Here is a 22,720-nt window from a genome sequence, read left to right as displayed (position 1 = left end):
AGCAAGTGTGCCTGCGTGTGAGTGGGGAGGAGGGGCAAAGGGAGAGGGGAAGCAGACTCCCCACCCCCAAGCCCCCAGCACAGAGCCCAATGCAGGCCCATCCCACAACCCCGAGGTGATGACCTCAGCTGAAATCAAGAGTAGGATGCTCAGCCGACTGAGCCACCCAGGCACCCCTATTTATTATTTTAAAGTAGGCTCTACACCCACCATGGATGGAGCCCAACATGGGGCTTGAACTCATGACCCAGAGATCAAGACCTGAGCTGAGATCAAGAGTCAGATGCTTAACCGATTCCATCCAGGAGCCCCTTTTTTCGTATTTTTAAATGTCTTACTATGAATGAGTATTAAACTTACCAATGTTTTGAGATTATCTCACTGAAATGATCACATTTTTCGTATTTGATACCTATGAGATTTTTAAAAATTATCCCTGCAGTCTTAACATAAACTTCAAATTTTTTTTTTTAAGATTTTATTTATTTATTTATAGGACAGAGAGAGACACAGTGAGAGAGGGAACACAAGCAGGGGGAGTGGGAGAGGGAGAAGCAGGCTTCCCGCTGAGCAGGGAGCCCGATGTGGGGCTCGATCCCAGGACCCTGGGATCATGACCTGAGCCGAAGGCAGACGCTTAACGACTGAGCCACCCATGCGCCCCCAAACTTCAAATGTTTTAAGATTCTCACCGCTATATTCATTACATTAATATTTTTTCTGATGTGTTTTTATCTGATGTTATCAGAATCATGATGGCTTTAGAGAATGAACGTGATATAATCTTTTTCAGTATGTCTGAACTAGTTTGTGACATTGAAAAAAATGTGTAACATTGAAGAATTAATCCCTAAATTCCCCAGCTTAACTGTTTTTTTGGGGTGGGGGGAGTTAACCTAAATGTCTTTACAATTCATCACATTGTCTACCTATTATCTCAAATTTATAAAAAAGCATTCCCTTTCATTCAGTGTTTAATGATTTTACATCAATGTATCCTAACCTCTATTTTTTTTTAATTTTAGGTAGGCTCCAAGTCCAACATGGGGCTCGATCCCTGAAATCTAGAGTTCCACGTTCTACCGACTGAGCCAGCCAGGTGCCCTGACCTCTCACTATTTTTAACTAGCATGTTCCTGGGTCCATCATCTTTTCTCCATCATGAGCTTCCACATTTGGGTGTCACCTTGTGTATTCTCTGGTTCACTCATTCACTTCTCTGCCAACGCAGCTGAGATTTACCATTTCCGACAATGCTCTTTATCCCGTCCGTTCTGGTTTTCAATCCATTATCTCCTTGGTAGCACAATGCAGATTCTCACATCTCAATGAAAAATGGTAACATCCCTTCCTACCTTCTCCCTGCACTGCACAGGGGTCCATGTTTGAACACAGGATCTCTCTGAAAATATTAACCACAAAATCTTATGCTTTTACTCTTTCCGAATCAGAATCCCTAGGGCTAGGGACTAGGAAATTATGTTTTCAAAATTTCCCAGGTATTTCTTAGGCACTTGAGGCCCTGCTCTGTCCCAAACAGTTCTCTTCTGGCTCCCTACATCAGAGTCACTAGAAGACAGATTTAATTGCCTAGAGTAGAGCCCGGCTCATGCTGACTCTCATCAACCTCTGTCCCCGGACTCAGGCTGAAAATTTGGACCCCAGGTCCCTTTGTCTAGCCTTGACACCTCTCCTCACCTTTATTTATTTTTTTCCTTGTTTGGTTTTCAGGAATTTTATGAGCTGGCTTTTAAATATTAAAAGTTAAAAAAAAAAAGGGGGGACTCCTGGGTTGCTCAGTCGGTTCAGCATCTGCCTTCGACTCAGGTCATGATCCCAGGGTCCTGGGATCGAGTCCCTCATCGGGCTCCTTGCTCAGCAGGAAGCCTGCTTCTCCCTCTGCCTGCCACTCCCCCTACTTGTGTTCTCTATCTCTCTGACAAATAAATAAAATCTTTAAAAAATATATTAAAAGTTAAATTATATAAATCTATAATTAAATTATATTAGAAACAAAAGAAATAAATATTACAAAGTCATTGTTTCTTGATTATCTTGCTACATTTTACTCTTTCTGTTTTGGAGGTTGTCTGTTTCAGTTATATCTCTAAGGTGGGAATCCTACACAATAATGCACTGTGACTCCAAATCTACTTTCAGCAACATCCTGCTGGAAGCTTGCAAGCAACCCTAGTGGGAGTATTTACACCTTGGAACCCAACAAAATGCTACAAAGTAGGGCTTGATTTATTGTTTCATTGACAATCTTTTCTTAAGAAAGTTTTCTTAAGAAAGGGAAATGTTAAAAATGCAGATTAAGCTGAAAAATGTGTAGTGTCTGTAGCCTTTATATTATGAATAGCTCCAAAGAAATTCAGGGAATATTCTTCCAGTACTTGAAAACTATTACCAATTCGGCGAGGGGGCACCTGGATGGTTCAGTCAGTGAAGTGTCTGCCTTCGGTTCAGGTCATGATCCCGGGGTCCTGGGAGGGAACCCCACATCAGGCTCCCTGCTCAGCGGGGAGTCTGCTTCTCCATCTCCCTCTGCCCCCCTCCATGCTCTCTCTCTCAAATAAATAAATGAAATCTTAAAAAAAAAAAAATTCAGCAAAGAAGTTGCTCACATCATTGAGGAATGAATGAAATTCTGACATATGTCCCTTCACTTTTTCTTATGAATTAACTTAAACAAAATACCGACCAACATTCATGTTGGACCTAGATTCTTCTGTCAGTTGCAACCATAGGCTGGCAACAGATAGAGCCCAGCAAAAATCAAGGAGTCGTTCTTTGAGAATCAATAGACCATGTGGAATTTATAATTAAAGTAGTATATACTTTATTATTTGTAAATTGTGTGCTATCTATCCTTTATATCATTAAAATTTATAATAAACGTAGGCATATATGTACATGCGTACTCTGTTCAGAGAGCCAGTTGCTAAACATTCACCAACAAACCACTGTCTAAGCCTCAGTCCTCAGCTGCAGAGCAGGATGCTACCACCTCCCTCCAGAGTGTCTGTGTGAGCGTTAGATAAGGTACAGACCTAAGGCCCACCTGTCCACTATTGCTGGCCAGGTCAGAGGGGGAAGAGGTCCTTGTAACTCCCTCACTTGGGGTCCTTGTCCTCCACTATAAAAGTCTACCTCTTGGGGCGCCCAGGTGGCTCAGTAGGTTAAGCGTCTGCCTTCAGCTCAGGTCATGACCTCAGGGTCCTAGTTTCGAGCCCCACGTAGGGCTCCCTGCTCAGCAGGGAGTTTGCTTCTCCCTCTGCCTCTGCCCCTCCCCCAGCTTGTGCTCTCTCGCTCTCTCAAATAAATAAATAAAATCTTAAAAAAAAAAAGAAAAGCCGGGACACCTGGGTGGCTCAGTCGGTTAAGCATCTGCCTTCGGCTCAGGTCATGATCGCAGGGTCCTGGATTCGAGCCCCACGTAGGGCTCCCTGCTCAGCGGGGAGCCTGCTTCTCCCTCTGCCTCTGCCGCTCCCCCTGCTTGTTTTCTCTCTCTCTCTGGCAAATAAACAAATAAAATCTTAAAAAAAAAAAAAAAAGTCTACCTCTCTCCTTGATTCTATGGTCTGTGAGTCCTGTCTCGACAATCACCCCACTCCGTGTCTTCATGTTTTCTTCTCTGTGGACCACTTCTCTGGGCTCTAAAAACACACCAACATCTGTCTACTCTAGGTTTAAAAACAACAACAACAAACCAAAAGTTCTTCTCTAATCCCAAGCTACCATCCCCACTTTGTCCAGGCCTCCTCTGCCAGCCGTCTACACAGAAAAGTCAGGCTGTTCCTCCCCAGTTCCCACTCACCTCTTACCCTACTGCCATCTGCCCTTCACAGGGAACCTGGTCTCTCAAAAATCTCTAACTGACCCGCTTGCCAGACCCAAGACCCCCACTCTGGCCTCATCTGACTTCAACTTTTCTTAAAAGCGCTCCTGTCCTCCAAAATGGCATTTTTCTCCAGGGTTTCCTTGTGTCTCCGCTCACATCATTCCCCACAGTCCAGTCACCGCTGTGTTCTACCATAGTCACTCTCCTCTAATTCTCGAGGTGTTACTTGTATCTTGTGAAGGCGGATCCCACGGTCTGTGTAGTCGGGCGTCCATGAAGGATATTCATTTCCTCCCTTCTCTCGTCCTCCAAGACGTTCCCCTGGCACATGGCCCAAGGGTCTGGGGAGATGGACCCGACCCTGGGCTCCAGAAGAAAGCCCAGTCAGGGTAATGGTATTCCAGCTCTTGCCAGTGCTTGGTTCAGCAACGGACAAGTGTGGAAGATTATTCCACGACCCTCAGTATCTAGCGTCCCCATCCTTCCTAGCAGCAGAATTACAGCTGGGCACACAAATCCCGAGGAAGAAAGGCATTTGGTATTCTCCCATGCAGCCAGGTATGACCAAGTTCTGTCCCGCAGAACACGAATGAAACTATTTACAACCAACATTGTGCCCTTCATTTTTTTTTTAAATTTATTTAAGCAATCTCTACACCAATGTGGGGCTCGAACCCATGACCCTGAAATCAAAAGTCACATGCTCTTCTGACTGAGCCAGCCAGGCACCCCCATAGTGCCCTTCAAATGAAAGGGCATACCATCCCCTTCCTCAAACCATTCCCATGGGGGGGGGGGGCACTTCCCTGTCTTGATTTTTAAAATATCATCACCCCCTCTCTACACAGCTCCACAAGCCTAGTCCTAGTGGCATTTTTTTTTTACTATCTACCTCCAAGCAAGCAGTCATTAAGTATTGAGTGCTAGTTAGTTTGGGATCCTCCCCAGCTCCACTGTCACTACCTTTGATGGACCTAAAATTCTCCAGACATCTGGAGAAGCCTCCTGACTCCAGCTTCTCCCCAGGCCAGTCCATCCCCAGTACGCAGCGCTGGTCAGGTGGAGGCCCTCTGAGGGCCCCTGGCACCTGCAGCCCTGTTTCCCAAGCAAGGCTGAGCAGAGCTCAGTCAGCTCCACGGTACCTGGGCCCTACCCTGGAAAATCCAAAGTAGGTTTGGGGTGGGGGGTAGGGGGACCTGAGAAGCTGGTCTGCAGATAATTCTGGTGGTAGCAGGCTGGGGAGGCCTGACCTTCAGGGGAGACCAGAGCTCCCCGTGCAACTGCATCCGGTGTGGACGGGGGCCAGCCTCCCAACGTTCTTTACCCTCCGTGCCTCGGAGCCTTTGTGCTTGCTGTTCCCACGGCAGGAACGCCCTCCCTTGATTACAAGGTGAATCCCCATTCATCTCTGAACATCTGTCGCAAATGTCAGCTCCTTGATGGCCCTCTCCCAAATCGGCGTGATGATGCCTTCCATTCGTCAGTCATGCAAACATTTAGTGAGGGCCATTAGGAGCCAGGCTCTGTAATTACAAAGATAACACACCTCTCTGCCTTTGAGTCTGGGTTGAGGAGGCAGACATTCAACAAGTTCAAAACATTTCGTTGTTATTCTTTTAATCTTTTCTCCTCCTTATAAAAATCATACACACACATTATAAAACTATTCCATTCCAAAAATATAAAAAAGAAGTCCCTCAGTCAGTCATAGCTATTACTAAGACTTGGGTATGTAATTATCCAGGTCGTATTTAGTATTTAACAAAACTGGGTTTCAAACATAATGTTCTGCTTCCTTTGTTTTGGACATCTGTCCACACACGAGTGCGGCTGCACATCATTCTCCGATAGCTTCAGGATGTGCAAACGGGCGGGCGTGCCACCAGGGACTCAATTCCCTGACAATGGAAGCTCTGGTTGTTTCCAATTTTTCTGTTAATGCTGTATAAAATCCCTGTCTACACGTCTATGTTTATTTGCATGAGTGCCTCTAAGGGATAAAATCCTAGGGGCAGAATCCCAGAAGTAAATGATACGAAACATTCACAGCCAGCCCCAAACTGCTCTCTGAAGAGCTAGGACAATTTCTGCACTCTCACCAAAAATGTCTGAGAATAGGGGAGGGGCAGAGGGAAAGGGAGAGAATCTTAAGCAGGCTCCATGCCTATCAGGACGTGAGCCAAACTCAAGAACGCACCGAGCCCCCCAGGCGCCCCTTGAACAGATACATTATAACACCACTTCTGTTCGTAGTAGCCGCACATAGAAGAGGGTGGACTTTCTCAGGAAAAGCAGCCAAACTCTGCTCCCTCCACTCTTTAAACATGGAAGGAGTAGAGTTTTCCAGGAAGAGGCCTTTGGGTTGGGTATTCCAGGTAAAGAAATAGCAGGCACTAGCCCCCAGTGGTGAAAAGGCATGGCAGTTATTTGAAGAAATGCACACGGGGTGGAGACCAGAGCAAGGATCAGAATCAGGTTACAAGATTCTTCATCGTTCCCAGAGACTTCGTGCAGACTTTAACAAGAGCATGGAATGCTGAGTTGCAGCAGTGGCCCAAAAAATGTCACATTAAACTTGGGTCTCAATCTTAGGCCCCTGCCCAAGGCATCATGAAAGATCCGCAAGTGTTGGCTCATCGGGCAACGAATGGCGAGGACCCATCCTTCCAGAATTCACCCATCCCTCCTCTCTATTCCCTCTCTTTCAAGGCTGAGAGTTTGTTTTCCTCCCTAGACTATGTGTGTCCTAGGGAAGGCAAGTTTTGTCTACTACCTCCCCGTGAAGGAGTTGTATTTCCAGAGCTTGGTATGCCTGGCATTGCCAGAGCTGTGTTGAATCAGTGCTAAGTCAGGAAGGAAGGGCCAAACCACTTTCAGGATTGGACCCAGGATGCTGGCGTTGAAGGCGCCATGAGTGGTTGGCCTGTCCCGAGAATCCTGAGATGATGGCAGGAGGAATGCAGGTGTTAGGGGTCCGCCATGATTCACAGTCTACATATTGGCAGAATGATGCCTGACCCGGTCTCTAAGTGGCATCATGGGGATGTAAGGAGACAGTCCTACTCAGGGGCCAGCATGGCCAGGATGTTTGCCAGGGACACTGTGTCTCTGGGCACACTCCTGGAATAAGCGAACACTCTCCAAGAGGCTGGCTTCCATCTGGGATGGGAGGGAGTCCCAACAGCTCCTATCACGTATCGAGCGCTCACAGTGAGCCAGGCACTTGCTAAACACTTTCTATAGGTGAGCTCATTTAATCCTCATAGCCATCCTATTATCGCCCCCATCGTACAGATGAGAAAACTGAGGCACAGAGCGGTAACAGGGTCAGTGGAGGAGGCAGGATCTGACCCCAGGCAGCCTTCCCCACTGCACTCTACTACTCTGGCTGACCGGGGCTTTGGAGGGCTCTCTAATTTCTCTTTCTGCAGGGGTACTCTGTGGAGATGAATATGACAGCGCCCAGCCAGGGGGAGGCTCTCCAAAAATGTCTGATGATGGGATGAACATGTGAATGAATGGAAGCACCCAGAAGGGCTCTGGGGCCACGCATTGGAGATTGCTTTCCAACCCCGAACCACCGCCAGTGGAGCACGTACTGGTTCCAATCGGGGCGGGGGCAGGCCACCGGGGCGCCCTCCTGGCCCCATTGTTCACTTGTTCACTTAAGATGTAAAGGTAAAGGCATCTGCTCGAGTTAATTCAACCGTGGCTTGGGGCAGAGAGGAGTTCTTTTGGGAAGTCTGGATCCAGAGTCAATCCGGGAGCCTCGTACCAGCAAACCCATTCGGATCAGAAACCAGGATGGAAGGCACTTACCATCTGATCGTTTTTCCATTTTGCTTCGCATTTTCAGATTGCATGCAGACACACTCATCCCCCTTCAATCACACACGACACACACACTTAAGCTACTGCTGTTCTGCTTGCCCTGGGCAAGTGAATGAGGTAGACACTGAGCTCCTGCTGGGCAGGGTGAAGGGAGGGAGGACGGTCCTGCACAAGAAGCACCCACCTTAGCTTCAAAGAAGTCCTTGGCACCTTTGACGCCCTCCTGGGCCACATCGATCTCGGAGAGCTTGGCCAGCGCCATCAGCCCGCTGTCCTCTTCCAGCTCCCCGGCGGCGGCCTTGTGGAATATGAGCAGGAACTGCAGGAAAGGGTGCATCAGAGTCCAGGTCAACCTCACGGAGACTTACAGCGATCCCCGCCAGCCCAGGGGAAAGTCGTGATTGCCAAGAATACGAAAACGGGTATAAATATGTGCACGGGGCCAATTATTTTCCCCTTATCACACTGTCAAAAATAAACCACATGCCCATTTTCCACAAGAACGTAGGGAAATGGGCACCTTCATATCCAGTGGAAGGGAATGTAAACCGATTCAAATTTTTTGGAGGGTACTCTGGAAATATTTACCAAAAATAAAATGCTTTCACCTTTCCAACCATTAATTCCAATGCTGGGGCATCTGTCCCTCAGGAACATTTGCACAATAGTTTAAGAAGCATTGTCTATAAAAGCAAAAAACTGGCAATGTCTTAGTTTTTGGCCACGAAAGAAAACAATCCAATAGACCTATATAAACTATTTTCTTAAAATTAAATAATTTTGATGTTTTTTTAATCAACCATATTTTCTGTTTGTGTCCCATTTTTGCATTAGATTGTTTACTTTTGCTAGTGTTTTCTTTTAAAGATTTCATTTTTTAAAGAATGTCTACATCCAATGTTGGGTTAGAACTCACGACCCTGAGATCAAGAGTCACATGCTCTACCGACTGAGCCAGCCAGGCACCTCTCACAAGTGTTCTTTTCTTTTTCTTTTTTATTTTTAATAAATCTTTTTATTTATTTGTGACAAAGAGAGAGAGCCCAAGCAGGGGGAGCAGCAGAGGGAGAGGGAGAAGCAGGCTCCCTGCTGATCAGGGAGCCCGACGTGGGGCTCAGTCGCAGGACCCTGAGATCATGACCTGAGTCGAAGGCAGACGCTTAACCAACTGAGCCACCCAGGTGTTTTCTAAGAGATCTTTATAGAACCTGGTATGTTTCAAATACTTCAGCCATCACTTACCTTTTCATCGTATTTATGATCATTTTTGACTTTCAAAAATTTTATATAAATTATCAGTCTTTTCCTTCTCTCTCCCCAGTGCACCAGGGTTATGCTGAGAAAAACCTTTCTTGCCACCAAGGTTACAGAAACAATCACCTATGTTTTTGTCTATTGCTTTTATGACCCCTTTTTTTGTTAAACGTGTAAATATTTAATCTTTGAAATTTATTCTGATCTATCCTGTGAGGTTGATCATTAACCCTATTTTCTTCCAAATGCTTAGTTAGCAATCCCCACACCATTTATGGAATAATCCATCCTCTTCCTCCAGATTCCAAAGTGTGGCTTGAATGCATTAATCTTTTTTTTTTTCTGAATGCATTAATCTTTAAAGCCAATTTGTACTAAAGCCTCCACAGGATAGATGCCCCCCCCCACCCCCCACCACAGAACAGATTTTTAAATAAATAAGCCAGGCTGAAAAGGCAGGTCTCCCATCTTCTAGCCCTTCCCCCAAGGCGATTTTACAACTTTTACTTCTCTAAAGAATTTCGGTGAATTTGTCAAACAGCTGTTGTCCAAGCTTCTATAATTTGTTTTTCCAAATCAGCACTGAAAGACGCCTCTCCAGGTTTTAGGTGCTACATAAAACACATGTGTCTACAGGGGAATCTTGTGTTTTCAGGTTTTTTTTTCCTTTTCTTCATGACCATCCCCTCTAAAGAATGGCTTCCCCAAGGGAAAAGGACATTACCTAAAGTAGACTGAGGGGCCAAACAACTCCAACGGGCTTTCCAAATTCCAACCTGGCTGTGTTTTCCTGCCAAGACTCTTAGTCCCTAGAGGGAAGTGTGTTTCATTAAGTGGAAGGCTCAGCGTCTACCACCATCACCCCAAACTGCCATGCGAATAAGCCTTTCTTTGTAATTCTTGCTTCGGATCTCTTAACTCCACTGTGGATGCTGCCACATGAGAAGCAAGGGGTGAAGCAAGATGCTCAAAGACGCGTAGCTTTGTAGAGGCTGCCACGGGCCACTTGACGCCACAGAAATGCCACGTTCATCCACCTGCAGCTTCCAACTTCCTCACTAGAGGCCGGCAAAGGCTCAGTTTGCTGCAGACTATCAGAGCCAGAATAAGGGCTCCAAGTCTTGGAAAACAAGCCCTTCGGAGGTGAGGCTCCTAAGAACAGGATGGAGGGCAAGGGGGCTGGGGGGAGATGGTTGTAGTCGGCTCTCATGGAAGAGAATGCAGCTGCCAAGATGCCAGCACGGGAAATGTGAGCCATCTGCAGAGGGAAGGAGTGAAAACCTGTCCCTCAGCACCCTGCCCACCCTTAAAATATTTACAGCTTACAGAACACCCCCTATCCCTCCCTTCACAAGGCCAATACAAAACAGGTAGCCCCTCCACACTGGGAAGGCAGCTCTAGAAAGACGGAGCATGGTCCTAGCCTAGCAACAATCCAAGTGACCCTGGTGGTGATGGTGGTGGTGGGGGGGTGTGTCTCCTTATCCCTGAGGCTCATTTTTCTCACATCTACAGTGGAGGTGGTATTTATAGGCGGGCTTAAGTACTCCTCATGGATCTTTTTTTCCCACATGTGCTCACTCTCACCCTGCCAGCTCACGGAGGACCAACAGCAGCCCTGTCATAACTTAGGTGTCACCCGGCCCCAGCCAGTTAAAGAAAAAAAAAAAAAATCCAGCTCAACCTGAAAATGTTCAGCCTTCCAGAAAAGCATGCCAGGCATTCCCATTTGATTTTATTATAATCACCAACTCCTGAATGACAATTTCTCCAACTGCCCAGCCTTGTTTGTCTTCCTATTTATAGTCCACAAAGACTGGTATGTTGTGGGGAATTGGAAAGTGTCCTAGCTGTGACTATGAGCGAAGGGGGGAGGGGGGAGAGAAGCAGCAGAAAACAAAGAAACAGAAAGAGAACTAACAAAGCTAAAACAGTGATTTCAGACACAAGCTATCAAATGGTTCTGATAAATTTAAAGAATTTTTCAATTTGGGGCACCTGGGTGGCTCAGTTGTTAAGTGTCTGCCTTCCGCTCAGGTCATGATCCTGGGGTCCTGGGATCGAGCCCCGCATCAGGCTCCCTGCTCAGCGTGAAGCCTGCTTCTCCCATTCCCAATCCCCCTGCTTGTGTTCCCTCTCTTGCTGTGTCTCTCTCTGTCAAATAAATAAATATATAATCTTTAAAAAAAATTTTTTTTAATTTAATTTCTTTTTTAAGTAAACGCTACCCTTAACATGGGACTCGAACTCACAACCCCAAGATCAAGAGTCGCATGCTCTACCAACTGAGACAGCCAGGCACCCTAAATTTAAAAAAAAAAAAAAGTTAATTTCACGGTTCTGACTGGTAATGCAAACACTTGCCCTGAATGAGTTAGCACTCTAAGATTGCAAGTGACAGAAACAAACTTGTTGACTTAAGCAAAAAGGTTTTTGTTCTATAAAAACGCTGACTTAATCTTGCAGGAACAGCCACCTGCAGAACCAATTTGCAATACTTCACCCCAATTTCAAATTCCCAGGATAGGGAATCTAGTGGACCTAGTCTGGTGAGGGTCCATCCATGGTCCGATCAGCAATGATGAGGCCGATGGGCAACCCAGCACAGCCAGGGCCCCACCAAGGGAGGGTAGAGTAGGAGAAAATGGAACCCACAATTCCCAGTACTGACAGGTAACCAATAACCCATCACCCAACCTTCGTACAAAACCACCACACATCTGGACTTGGAGCAATTCTTCTTTAAGAGAGATATAATGGAGGGGCACCTGGGTGGCTCAGTCGGTTAAGTGTCTGCCTTTGGTTCAGGTCACCAGGATCGAGCCCTACATCGGGCTCCTTGCTCAGCGGGGAGTCTACTTCTCCCTTTGCCTGCCGCTCCCCCCTGCTTGTGCTCTCTGTCTGTCAAATAAATAAAATAAATCTTAAAAAAATAATAATAATAAAGTAGGCTCTGTGCCCAATGTGGGGCTTGAACTCACGACCCTGGGATCAAGAGTCACAAAGAGTCACATGCTCCACCCACTGAGCCAGCCAGGTGCCCCCACATGCATTCTTTTCATAATTGGAAAGGAAATGGTTTAAAAGAAAGAGCAATTGCTTTGTACACTGGGGGAAAGTAGCATAATAGCACTTAACGGAGACATACATTCCATATCAAAGAGCTTTTATGTGGATGTGACCTGCTTTGGTCAATTTAATCCAAAGAGAAAGAAAGGGAACCGAAACATTCACTAAGCACCTACTAAATGCCAGGCTGTGAGGGAAGAGCAGTAGAAGTGAGCAATTTTGTCTGTCTGGCAACCTGGCCCCCACGTGATGATGATGGTGGGACCGCGGGCCATGGGGCCCTGTGGTGCATGACCTGGACCCAGCCAATCCTAGTCCCCTGAGTGCAGTGACTGGTCAGGAGGTGGGCACGTGTGCCTAGTAGCGCCATTCAGAGGCCAGCTGAGACGGTTCAGGCCCCGCGGCTGCTAACCTGGGACCCTGGAACCTGGAGCTGCTGGTAGCCACCTTGGCAGGCGTCAGGGAGAACACGCAATGTGGAAAGAAAAGGTGAGGTGGACACAGAAGAAAGCACGGTCGAGGTATGACCAGAGAAAGATGCTGCACTACTGTGCCCGACGCACTTCCACTTCTTCATCTCCCAGCTACGGGAGCCGAGAGTTGTTTGTTGTTTTCCTGTGTAAATGAGCTGGCATTCTCTGTCGCTTGCCATCAGGAGTTCTAACTGATTCAGGCATGGAGAGAGAACTCCCTTCTCACAACAGTCCTGAGGGAAAGCTATTAACAACCCTATTTTTTTTTAAAGAGTTTATTTATTTACTCAGAGAGAGAGAGAGAGAGAGAGAGAGAGTGCGAGTAAGGGGGAGGGGCAGATGGAGAGGGAGAATCTCAAGCAGACCCTGCACCGAGTGCACAGCTGGACACGGGGCTCGATCCCACGACCCTGAGATCATGACCTGAGCCAAAATCAAGAGTGCCGGGGGCGCCTGGGTGGCTCAGTTGGTTAAGCGACTGTCTTCGGCTCAGGTCATGATCCTGGAGTCCCTGGATCGAGTCCCGCATCGGGCTCCCTGCTCGGCGGGGAGTCTGTTTAGCCCTCTGACCCTATCCCCTCTCATGTGTTCTCTCTCTCTCATTCTCTCTCTCTCAAATAAATAAATAAAATCTTAAAAAAAAAAAAAAATCAAGAGTGGGATGCTTAACCAACTGAGCCACCCAGGTGCCCCTTAAAGACAGAAAAACTGAGGCTCAGGAGTAAAATAACTTGGGGCGCCTGCTAGAGATGGGACCACAGTGGGGCTCTCAACGACAAAGGACTGACAGGAATGTCACTGAGGCTTTGTGGGGGGACGGGGGGGGAGAACCTACAACAGGAACACTTTAGAGATTTCCAAACCTCTGATGTCCACCTGTGGGCATTTCTGTGGGAAATGGCCAAACCTGCAGCTAAGCGAAAGCTAACCAAGCCTCTTGGATTCAACGAGGAGCACGTTTGGGTGGCTCCTGGGACTGCGTCTTAGCTCGACTGGTGACTTGCACAGACCTCTCAACACCCTCTCGATTTCTGTTCCCCACAGGTCATAACTTTGCCACAGAAGCTCTTTCCCTGCTGTTGCCTCCAAAGCTTCACCCACACGAAAGCTTGTACCTTCTCTACCCCAGGGACAGCTGGGTTGAAAGAGCCAATGCCTAGCACGAATGATACAAAGGAGCCAAACGAGAGGCCAGGGAGCCAGAGGGACAACTGTGAAGATGAGCGTGGCAGCTGACGACCGGAGGCCGTGGGCACCGAGCCTGCCACCCAGGTCCAGCCTTGAGCTGGAACGTGCTTTCAGGCCAAGTGCTGACCGTTTGGGCCCTCTAGCTCCTTAGCTCTGAGACGAGAAGGCCGGCCTAGAATATCCTGAGGGTTATGCCCAACACAGGTTTTCCGTGATCTTCTCTCTCTGCATGTGCCAGTCCAGGAAAGGAATTGAAGGGGGGATCTGGAGTTGATTTGTGGGCAGTGAGAGGCAAGGCCGGTTTCACCACAGCTGGGGAGAGGACTTGTTGCTGCCTGTTTGGACATTCAGAAGAATGTCCACGGGCCCTATCTAGCCTGGAGAGAGGACCCGTACTTGGCCAAAGCCCTCACCATCAGAAACCAGGATGCTGGAACTCCACTGTTTCTGGAATAACCAAAGTTACACACCAGGAAGCAAGGACAGCGCTCTCTATTCCCAGCCCTCGAGGGCCCAGCTGAGATGTGACAGAATGGGACTTTAGCAGCTGGGCTAATGCTTGGAGCTTTGAGCCCGGGTGTCCCCAAACCTGTTCTAACACCAGGGCACACGGACACGTCTGGAGACCTTGCAATAAAACTCAAGCACATAAGACATGGAACCCTTCTTTGTGGGGCTGCATCCCTGCCCTGGAAGAAACCCAGTGTCCCCGAGATGTCCCCCCCAGATAGAAACGGCCTTATCACCAAGTTCTCACACATTTAGAGATCAGACTTGGAATCTACTTGCACTCTTCCAGAAAGATATCTATACATACAAAATTTTGCCTGCAATTTCAGGGATTCAAAGGCCAAAAAGCCCGTTCTTGGATTGTTATGGGGACACAGGGAGCTCCATGAGCACGGAGTAAGACCCTCTGTTTAATTCCTTTTTGACTATCTTTATGCTTATTATAAAAGTTGAAAGTTTTGATATCTAAAAAAGTATAAAATCATAAAACTACCAAAACTTTGCACCCACACATATCCACTATTTGGTAAACATCCTTCCAGATTTCTCCACACCCAAACATTCACCCAAATGAGGTTGTCCTACCCACAGTGACTTTCTATCTGCTTACCGAGCATTTTCCCATGCCAGCACTGCAGTTCACTAGCTTTTTAAAGATATTTTTAAAGAACTCTAGGTTAACTGTCCAATCAGTGCTCAGGAGAGGCCAAAACCACTTGTGCTCCAGGGGCCCGTAACTGTGAGGTTCCTCTCAGGGGCCCTCCAACGCAGGGACTCAGGTACCTCGCGGAAGCTGAGCTGGCCGTCAAAGTCCTCATCCACTTCCTTGATCATGTTTTTCAGGCCCAGGTGGGTCTGGGGGGCCCCCAGCTTCTCCATCATCAGCTTCAGCTCCATCAGGTCAATGAAGCCGTCCCGTCCAGCGTCATACCTGCGGGGTCAAAGGAAGGATGCTGACAAGGGACCACCACGGCCAGGACCATAGGATACTTGTCACTCTCCCAAACACGTAATTCTTTTGGCCTCATTTACTGGAAAATAACTGTCACCTGCTGCTTTGCAGTGCCCACTTGGGTCACCAGATCAGAAGAGACCCCCTTCTTGAAACACCTTCGGGCACTGCACGACACGATTCAGAGGGGATCCTGTATAACATGGTTGTTGTCAGGTCTTGTATCCCCCTAACAAGGCCATAAGTTTGGGTCCCTGCCTCCCCCACTTCCACAAACCCCTCCGTTCTTCCTTCTTATTCTTTTTTTAAAGATTTTCTTTATTTACTTATTTGAGAGAGAGCGAGCGAGAGAGTGCGAGAGAGTGGGGGAGGAGCAGAGGGAGAGGGAGAAGCAGACTCCATGCTGAGCAGGGAGCCCAACTCGGGGCTCCATCCCAGAGCCCCGAGATCATGACCTGAGCCGAATCAAGAGTCAGATGCCCAGGGCGCCTGGGTGGCTCAGTCGTTAAGCCCCTGCCTTCGGCTCAGGTCATGATCCCAGGGTCCTGGGATCGAGCCCCACATTGGGCAGCCTGCTTGGTGGGAGCCCCGCTTCTCCCTCTCCCACTCCCTCTGCTTGTGTTTCCTCTCTCGCTGTCTCTCTCTCTGTCAAAAAATAAATAAAATCTTTAAAAAAAAAAAAAAAAGAGTCAGATACCCAACTGACTGAGCCACCCAGGCGCCCCTCTCCGTTCATCCTTCTGGTCTCCTGCCTATGGAAGCTGGTTCCCACCCTTGCATGCGGCTGTCCGGGCCCCGGCTCTCTGGCACGCTCATCTAGCCTCCAGGTCCAAACGGTCCCATCTCTGTGAGTGTCTGCTGAGAGAGGACCTGGCTCTGACCTGTTGGCCGGGTTTTACCACAGAGCCAGCATCTCTGCTGGTGTCCCTCCAGCCCCCCAGTTCCCTGCCTGGAAACAAACCCAGCCTCATCACGGAGGGCGGATCCTTCTTCAAGCTTCTGTCCTCTGCTTTCTGCCAACCTGTCCACCCCCTACTTCTCCACACGCCTGGGCTGTGACGGGGTTTTCTTACTGACCCCCCAGCTCTTCTCCCTCCAAGTCTGTTCCATTTTCTGCTCCTCAGGGATCCTTGTTGTTCAGGTCTGAACACCTTGTTTACAAAGCAAATCAGTTCACAGCAGCCAAAAGGTGTAAACAACCCAGGTGTCCATTTCTGATGAATGGATAAACAAAATACAGTATATCCATACAAAGGAACACGGTGTATTTATACAATAGGATATTATTCACAATAAAAAGGAGGGAAAATCTGACACACGCTACCTCGGGGAGGAACCTAGACAACATTACGGCAGGGCTGAGACAAGCCAGACAGAAAAGAACAAATACTATATAACTGCACTTGTCTGAGGGCCCGAGAAGAGTCAAATCATGGAGACAGAAAGTAGAACAGTGGTTACCAGGGCCTGGGGAGTGACTGTTTCATGGGTTAGAGTTTCAGTCTGGGATGAGGAAAAGGTCCGGAGACAGATGGCAGTGAATATACACTGAACGGCACGCCTCATGGTCAAGGTGGCAAATTTTACGTGTATTTTCCCCCACAGTAAAAATAGATAAACGAATCAGGCTCCTTCACTATCTATCCCTCTCCCCACCCTCCCAACAACAAAAGCCCACCATTGTTGGCACCCACCACCACCCACCAAGGAATGCAGCCTGTGGGCAATCAGAAATCTAACCCTGAGCGCTGGTGGTATTTTGAGGCCCACGTGGTCAGGCCAGAGATGAGGCCCAGTATTCCCCAGTGGGCTCTGTTTCAGCCACAGCAGCCGACTCATGCCATTCCTCCCACCCAGAATGCACCTCCCACCACCCCACTGTCCTCAGTGGCTTTTCTGTACCCCCAAGCTCAGGGAGCTGCCCCCTTCCTTCTCTGAGAGCCAACAGCCCCATTGTCAGTCCTCCGATACTCAGCAGATGCCGCCTCCCCCTGCTGGGTATTTCCTAACACAGCAGCTCTGTGTTCCCACAATCCCTGAAAGAAGGGGATCACAGTCCTCCCCAGCCTGTGAGTCTTCTCCACTCCAGGCCGGCCCCACACGTTGTGGGATGTGGGCCTGGTCGGCGGCGGGGGGGGGGGGGGGGGGGGGTACCTAAGTACCTAAGAAGGTCAATGGACGTAAGACCCCACACAAGGATGGGAGTGGAAGGAACCAACAGTATCTGGCCCCGGGAAGCAGAGCACAGTCTTCCCATGATGCACTTAAACTTTCCATGAACATTCCCAAAGAGCAGTAAGAGCTGGGCTCTATGCGTGGACATGACAGAGCTGGACTTGAACCAACACAGGGAAGAACTTTCTGGCAAAAAGAGCCAACAAGAATAAGACCTGGGGTAAGAAGAGCTCTTACAAAGAGGCTGGAGGGACAGTCTCTGTTACAGGGAGTCCTAGTCAAAATAAACAGGCTTCTATAGTGTGGAACTTTCCAGAACCTTCCTATTGGTCATCTGAAACCTACCGCAGGGAAACAAAGCACACAGACTCATCTGATCACACAATCCTCTGTGTTCAGGAACTTTCCACTAGAAGTAGGCACGGCTCATCTTGGCAACCTGGTGTTCCAAGGAAAACACTTCGGGAAACCCCTCTCTGAACAATTCAGGGTTAGGAGGACAGGTCAGTTAAATTACCACAATGGTACCAACCATTCTGGGATCTTGACTAAATGTCCTCTGCCCACCACTCAGCAACTAGTGCAGGTCTCCGCAAAGTTTGCAGAGAGGAGGAACCGAGAGGAGTACTGAAGGGCGGTGCATCTAAGATGTGAATCACTGGGGGCAAAAGCAAAGAGGGGTAGGGTCTCAACACAGAGGAGGAGGAAGAGAAAAGGGAGCAGTGAAAGCCTAGGTGTGGGGGGCGGGGGGGCGGTCCCAGAACGAGAGAGAAGCTGGAAAGGAGGATGGAAGAGACAAGAACAGGTCAGGGAACACGCAGGAATTGGTCCTCACCCAGCAGGGGAAGAACGGACTGGGGTTCCCTGCTCACATAACCCTGAGCAAGTACGGCCTCCCCCAGCACAGTGGGGCTGGCACTATGGGGTCACGCACTGGGAGGGGCTCAGACGTCAGCCTTCTGCGTCTCTTCTGAGGTTCTGACTGACAGGAGTCAAGAAGGCTTGGAAAAGGGGCGCCTGGGTGGCTCAGTCGTTTAAGAGTCTGCCTTTGGTTCAGGTCATGATCCCAGGGTCCTGGGATCGAGCCCCACCTTGGGCTCCCTGCTCAGCTGGGAGCCTGCTTCTCCCTCTCCACCCTGCCCCCACTAGTGCTCTGTCTCTCTCTCTCTCTCTCTCTGTGTCCAATAAATAAATAAAATCCTAAAAAAGGTTTGGAAACCGCCCTTCAATACTCCTCTCTGTTCCTCCTCTCTGCAAACTTTCTGTTAGGCCCACAAGCCTGAGACATTCTCCAGGCCTAAGAAAAAGGAGAAATATTTCAGAAAGGGCCTCAGCAAAGTCTGGAAACAGGTTAAAGGAATTTAAAGAAATCTTTAAATGGGTAGAAATCTTTCAACGTGACCACTTTGGTGAGTCAGGGCCTGGAAGCAGAAGCCCAGCACCCCAGCGGGCAAGTCCCAGGTAGAGGGAAGGGGCCCAGGTGCCGCTAGGCGGGCGGGTCTGGGTGGTGCAGTGGGCCATCCGCCTGGCACAGAAATAAAGCCGGCGTGTAGATGTGGGGAGGGACATCTCCAAAGCCGAGCAGGGCCGGGAAGAGCAGGGTTCACTCCCCGGGACTCAGTAAAGGCCGCCTGCCTTCGTCCCTCCCCGAAGCACTGGCCAAGGGCCAGCTGTGGTAAGCCCTGGCAGGACCATAAAGCGACACATGAGTGGTGTCCTCACCCCTCCCTGTGGAGCTTGGATTTATAACAGAGAAGTGCATCCTTCCCTCTTCAAAGTGACCCTCTCTACAAGGGCTGGTCCATGGTCACTTCCTTCAGGACCTGGCTTTGCAAGACAGGCAGGAAAAACCTCCCAGATCCCCTTCGTCATCTTTTCTGTTGTATCTGCTCCTCTCAAAGCAGCCAGCGACCGTATGGGCCGTGCACGCCGTGGGGCTCAAAGCACCTAATAGCTCAAACTGGTCTGCTCTGCGGTTCTCAGCACATTGTCTCATATGCCCATCCTTTTCATCTTTACACCAGCCTTATAAAGAATTAATAGCAGCCGCCTGTGTTTCTGGTTTATCGAGAGCTTACTAAGCGTTGGGCCCTGTGCAAAATCACCTCGTTTAATCCGATAGTGCTGTGAAGTGGTCATTAGTCACCCCACTGGATAGATGGGGAAAGCAGAAGTATGCGGTGAAGCCACTCCCTAAGGATGAGAACGAACCTGGGACTTCCCAGCAGACGCCTGGCTTTGCAGGGGAGCAGGGAAGGCAGGGATGGTCATTAACTGAATCTCTACTACATGCCCCACAACCCGGTGGGGGAGGGGGGGCAGAGTGCACACTCAATGTCCCCAACAAACAGACCACTACTGGGACTGTCAGATTTACACCTTTTACAACTTATACCTGAAGACTCTGGCAGAAATGGTAGGAGCCACACTGCTGCGTCCTGAACGTGCGTGGATTCTGAGTCTGGTCTCAGAGCACAGTGCAGCAGATCACTCACACATGCAAAGCCATTCGTTTTGGACCAAAAGAATACCAGGGTTGCCATCTTACAAACATCTGGAGAAACAGTCTCACCAGGGAAGCCCTTCAAATAAATTTCATCTGATTCAACCCTCCAGCACTACTCTGAGGGGTGTAGGACTGTCTGGCTTATGAAGACACGGGGGCCCATTGAGGTCAACCAGCCCAAGGTTAACCAGGAGGAAGACCCCTCCCCTGATGCCCGAGCCAACAGCCCGAGTCCTGGGCTGAGCAACCCAGCCACCAGAGTTAATCTGGGGGTGGGGAGTAAGACTTGATATTCAGGCAGTTCTAACAGAATGCCAAGGTTGGCCCTCAAAGCTAATGCAGAGAGATTCCCGGGGAAGTACGGTATTAAAAAGACAAAGGCCTTTCTGAAGGCTGTAGGACTTCATTATCACATCCCATGGTGGGTGTGGCTGCAGGAAGCTGGAGGTGACAGGAGGCAGAGGCCCTCAAGGCTGGGCCAGGGGGCAAAAGTCATCTCGAGCAGGCTCAGAGCCCCTCTCCACAAGCAGCCCAGTGTGGAAGCCCCATTAGACAAGGCCATGTGCCCACTGGCTGACTTACCCAACTTTCGTGCCTGTCGGAAAGGTGAATGCAGTCAGATTCCTTTCCTGCATTCTGGAAACCTCCTTTGCCTCCTCCCCCACCCCCAAGAAAATGCTATCAACTTCCTTTTGATTTGGAACCCAGCCCCATGGAAAGGGAACGGCACCTACAACAGCCTGCCTGGGTCAGACTCACCGACCAAAACACCCCCCAGGTCCCCAACCCCTGCCACCCAACCCCTGCCACCGGGGACAGAAAGCCTTGGCCGGAATGGGGTGTGAGACCAGGCTTCAGGGGAAACTCCAGGCCCATCTGGGGCTTGCTTTCTCCCTACAAGCCTGGCCTAAACCTGCATTCCCCTCCCCCTACTTCAAACCATCAAAATGTTCCCTTTCCCTCCCCACAGTTTCTGTCTTTCAAATGCTTGCAGGCTCCTTGGAGTCCCCTTAAGCCCTTGGCTCCTCCCCTACCAACACTGTAGCTCCTAATACCAGTTTTTTTCATTAATTTAAATTTTAACCCAGATTTTTCTTATTGATGGCAACCCAGGATGTTAAAGAAAAACCACCCAGAAACTCAAGCCCCTGCACTGCACCCTTGTTTGCTTCCTGGGGTGTCCTTCCAGCCCTCCTCTGAATTGGTGAACTTTCCCCATGTTTTTTGCTTTAAAAGATCCTCAGTCCCCGTCATCTTTATACTCTCCAGGATCTGCTAGGAGAGACTCTAGTCCCATCAGCCCTGGGGACAGCCCTGCCGCCCGCTTGGGAGACACTCGGGCAGGGAGATAACACACCCACACTTCGCCCTGGCACCCAGTGAGCAGCCAAGGAGAGGAGCTATTTTTAAAAGGACTACCTGTCTGCAGTCATGAAAACGAAGACGGCTTCCAGGGCTCCTGCTCTGAAGAGCTGCCCTCTCTCGACTGGGCCTCACACAGCTATCAACATCTTTAGCGTTCTGGGGGGAACCCAAATGCACAGCCTGCCCAGGCCTCTTATGCAGAATCTCCATGAAGCCCAAGCTCAGTGACAGCCCAGCCCAGCCTGTGTGAGGGATCCAGTCTCTTGCCAGGGCTCACTCAGAAAGGCTCTGTACTGACCGGGGCCGTCACTGGATGAGGGGCTGGGGTGGGGGACAGGCTGAGATCCCTCACCAGCATGCCCACCGCTGTGGGTGCCGAGGCCCTGGGAAAGCGCCTGGCCTGGCCCCAGCAAAGGTCCACTAGGAAGGGGACAAGGGGACAGGGGCCGGTGTCCAGTGTCCACCCGGGGCTCAGCCCCTCCTGGTTCCGTGAATCACTTGCTCTCTCAGCTTCCACGGTGCAGAGCCCCTGGGTTTTCTTGGTTTTCCCCTCACAGAATAATCCTGCCATTAAGGAAGAAAGAAGCCAGCCAGCCTTTGTGTGTGCCGGAGGCTCAGCCATCAGAATCTCCCCAGGGATCCCGGCGGGGTAGGGGGGGGGGCGGGTGGTTCGCAGGAGGACGGCAGTGCCCCAGAAAATGTCTTAGTGTTGAGACGATCGCCCCAGCTTTCTTTTACGTAGAAAGGCCTTGAATGGAAATCATGTAATGCCTTTTCCACCAGGCAGGCGCAGGCTACTCTGGGTGTGGTCCCCAGGCCAGGGCCTCAAGGTCACCCAGGATTGTTAGAAATGCAGAACCTTGGCCCTGCCCCAGACCGGCTGAATCAGAACCTACATTTTCACAATACCCTGTGGTGCCCAGGCACTTTCAAGTCAGAGAAGGGCACTGTGTCAGACTATCCCCAAAGCCAGTGGCCTTTCCGGGGGCGCCCTGGTTCTCCCTGTGGGTGTCTCAAACTGTGCCTATCCAGATGAGTCTCAGGATGTCCCAAGGTCATAGGACTGTCGTTTCTCCTCCAAATTCCCCTGGTTGCCCAGTTCTCTGAGGTTCTGGTTTCCTATCTTTGGAGGGGCCTCCCTAGCTGTCAAGTCATCTTCCTTCTTCCCCCCCTTTTTCCCTCCCTCCCTTCCTCCTTCCTTCCTTCCCTCTAGTTTGCTATAGGCTGGGAGCAGGCCCGGAAACGAGATCTCCAAGTGCGTTACAACTGCATGCAAAGTAAGAGTAAGCAGGCCCTGAGGAAGGGTTGCGGGGCGGTTCTGATGACGTGGGGACTCTGAGGAGTTAAGTCTGTACAAAAGCCTGAGCCCAGAGGCTTTGATTTCCCATCAGTTCCTGGCTCCCCGACCCCATTCATCCACTCACTCACCACCTGGCTCCCGTCTACCTGGGGCTTCTCCAGAGCAGAAGGAGAGCACAAAGAGCAGTCCCGGCGGGCAGGTAGATGTACAAAGAGGCTGTTGAGCACTGATCCGGCCGGAACGTGGGCAGAGC

General features: G+C 49.6%; 1 protein-coding gene across 1 annotated transcript in view; it reads right to left on the bottom strand.

Moving 5' to 3' along the window:
• Positions 1 to 22,720, bottom strand: part of EFHD1 (EF-hand domain family member D1) — a 41,589-nt gene that overhangs the window by 3,316 nt on the left and 15,553 nt on the right. The window contains exons 2-3 of the mRNA XM_036069263.2: positions 14,953 to 15,100; positions 7,860 to 7,994 (exon numbers count right to left, since the gene is read on the bottom strand). Of these exons, the coding sequence (XP_035925156.1) occupies positions 7,860 to 7,994; positions 14,953 to 15,100 (283 nt within the window). The remainder of the gene's footprint in view (positions 1 to 7,859; positions 7,995 to 14,952; positions 15,101 to 22,720) is intronic.

Source organism: Halichoerus grypus, chromosome 4, assembly GCF_964656455.1.
Source record: "Halichoerus grypus chromosome 4, mHalGry1.hap1.1, whole genome shotgun sequence".
Lineage (NCBI taxonomy): Eukaryota > Metazoa > Chordata > Mammalia > Carnivora > Phocidae > Halichoerus > Halichoerus grypus.
This window is presented reverse-complemented; position numbering and strand designations above follow the sequence as displayed.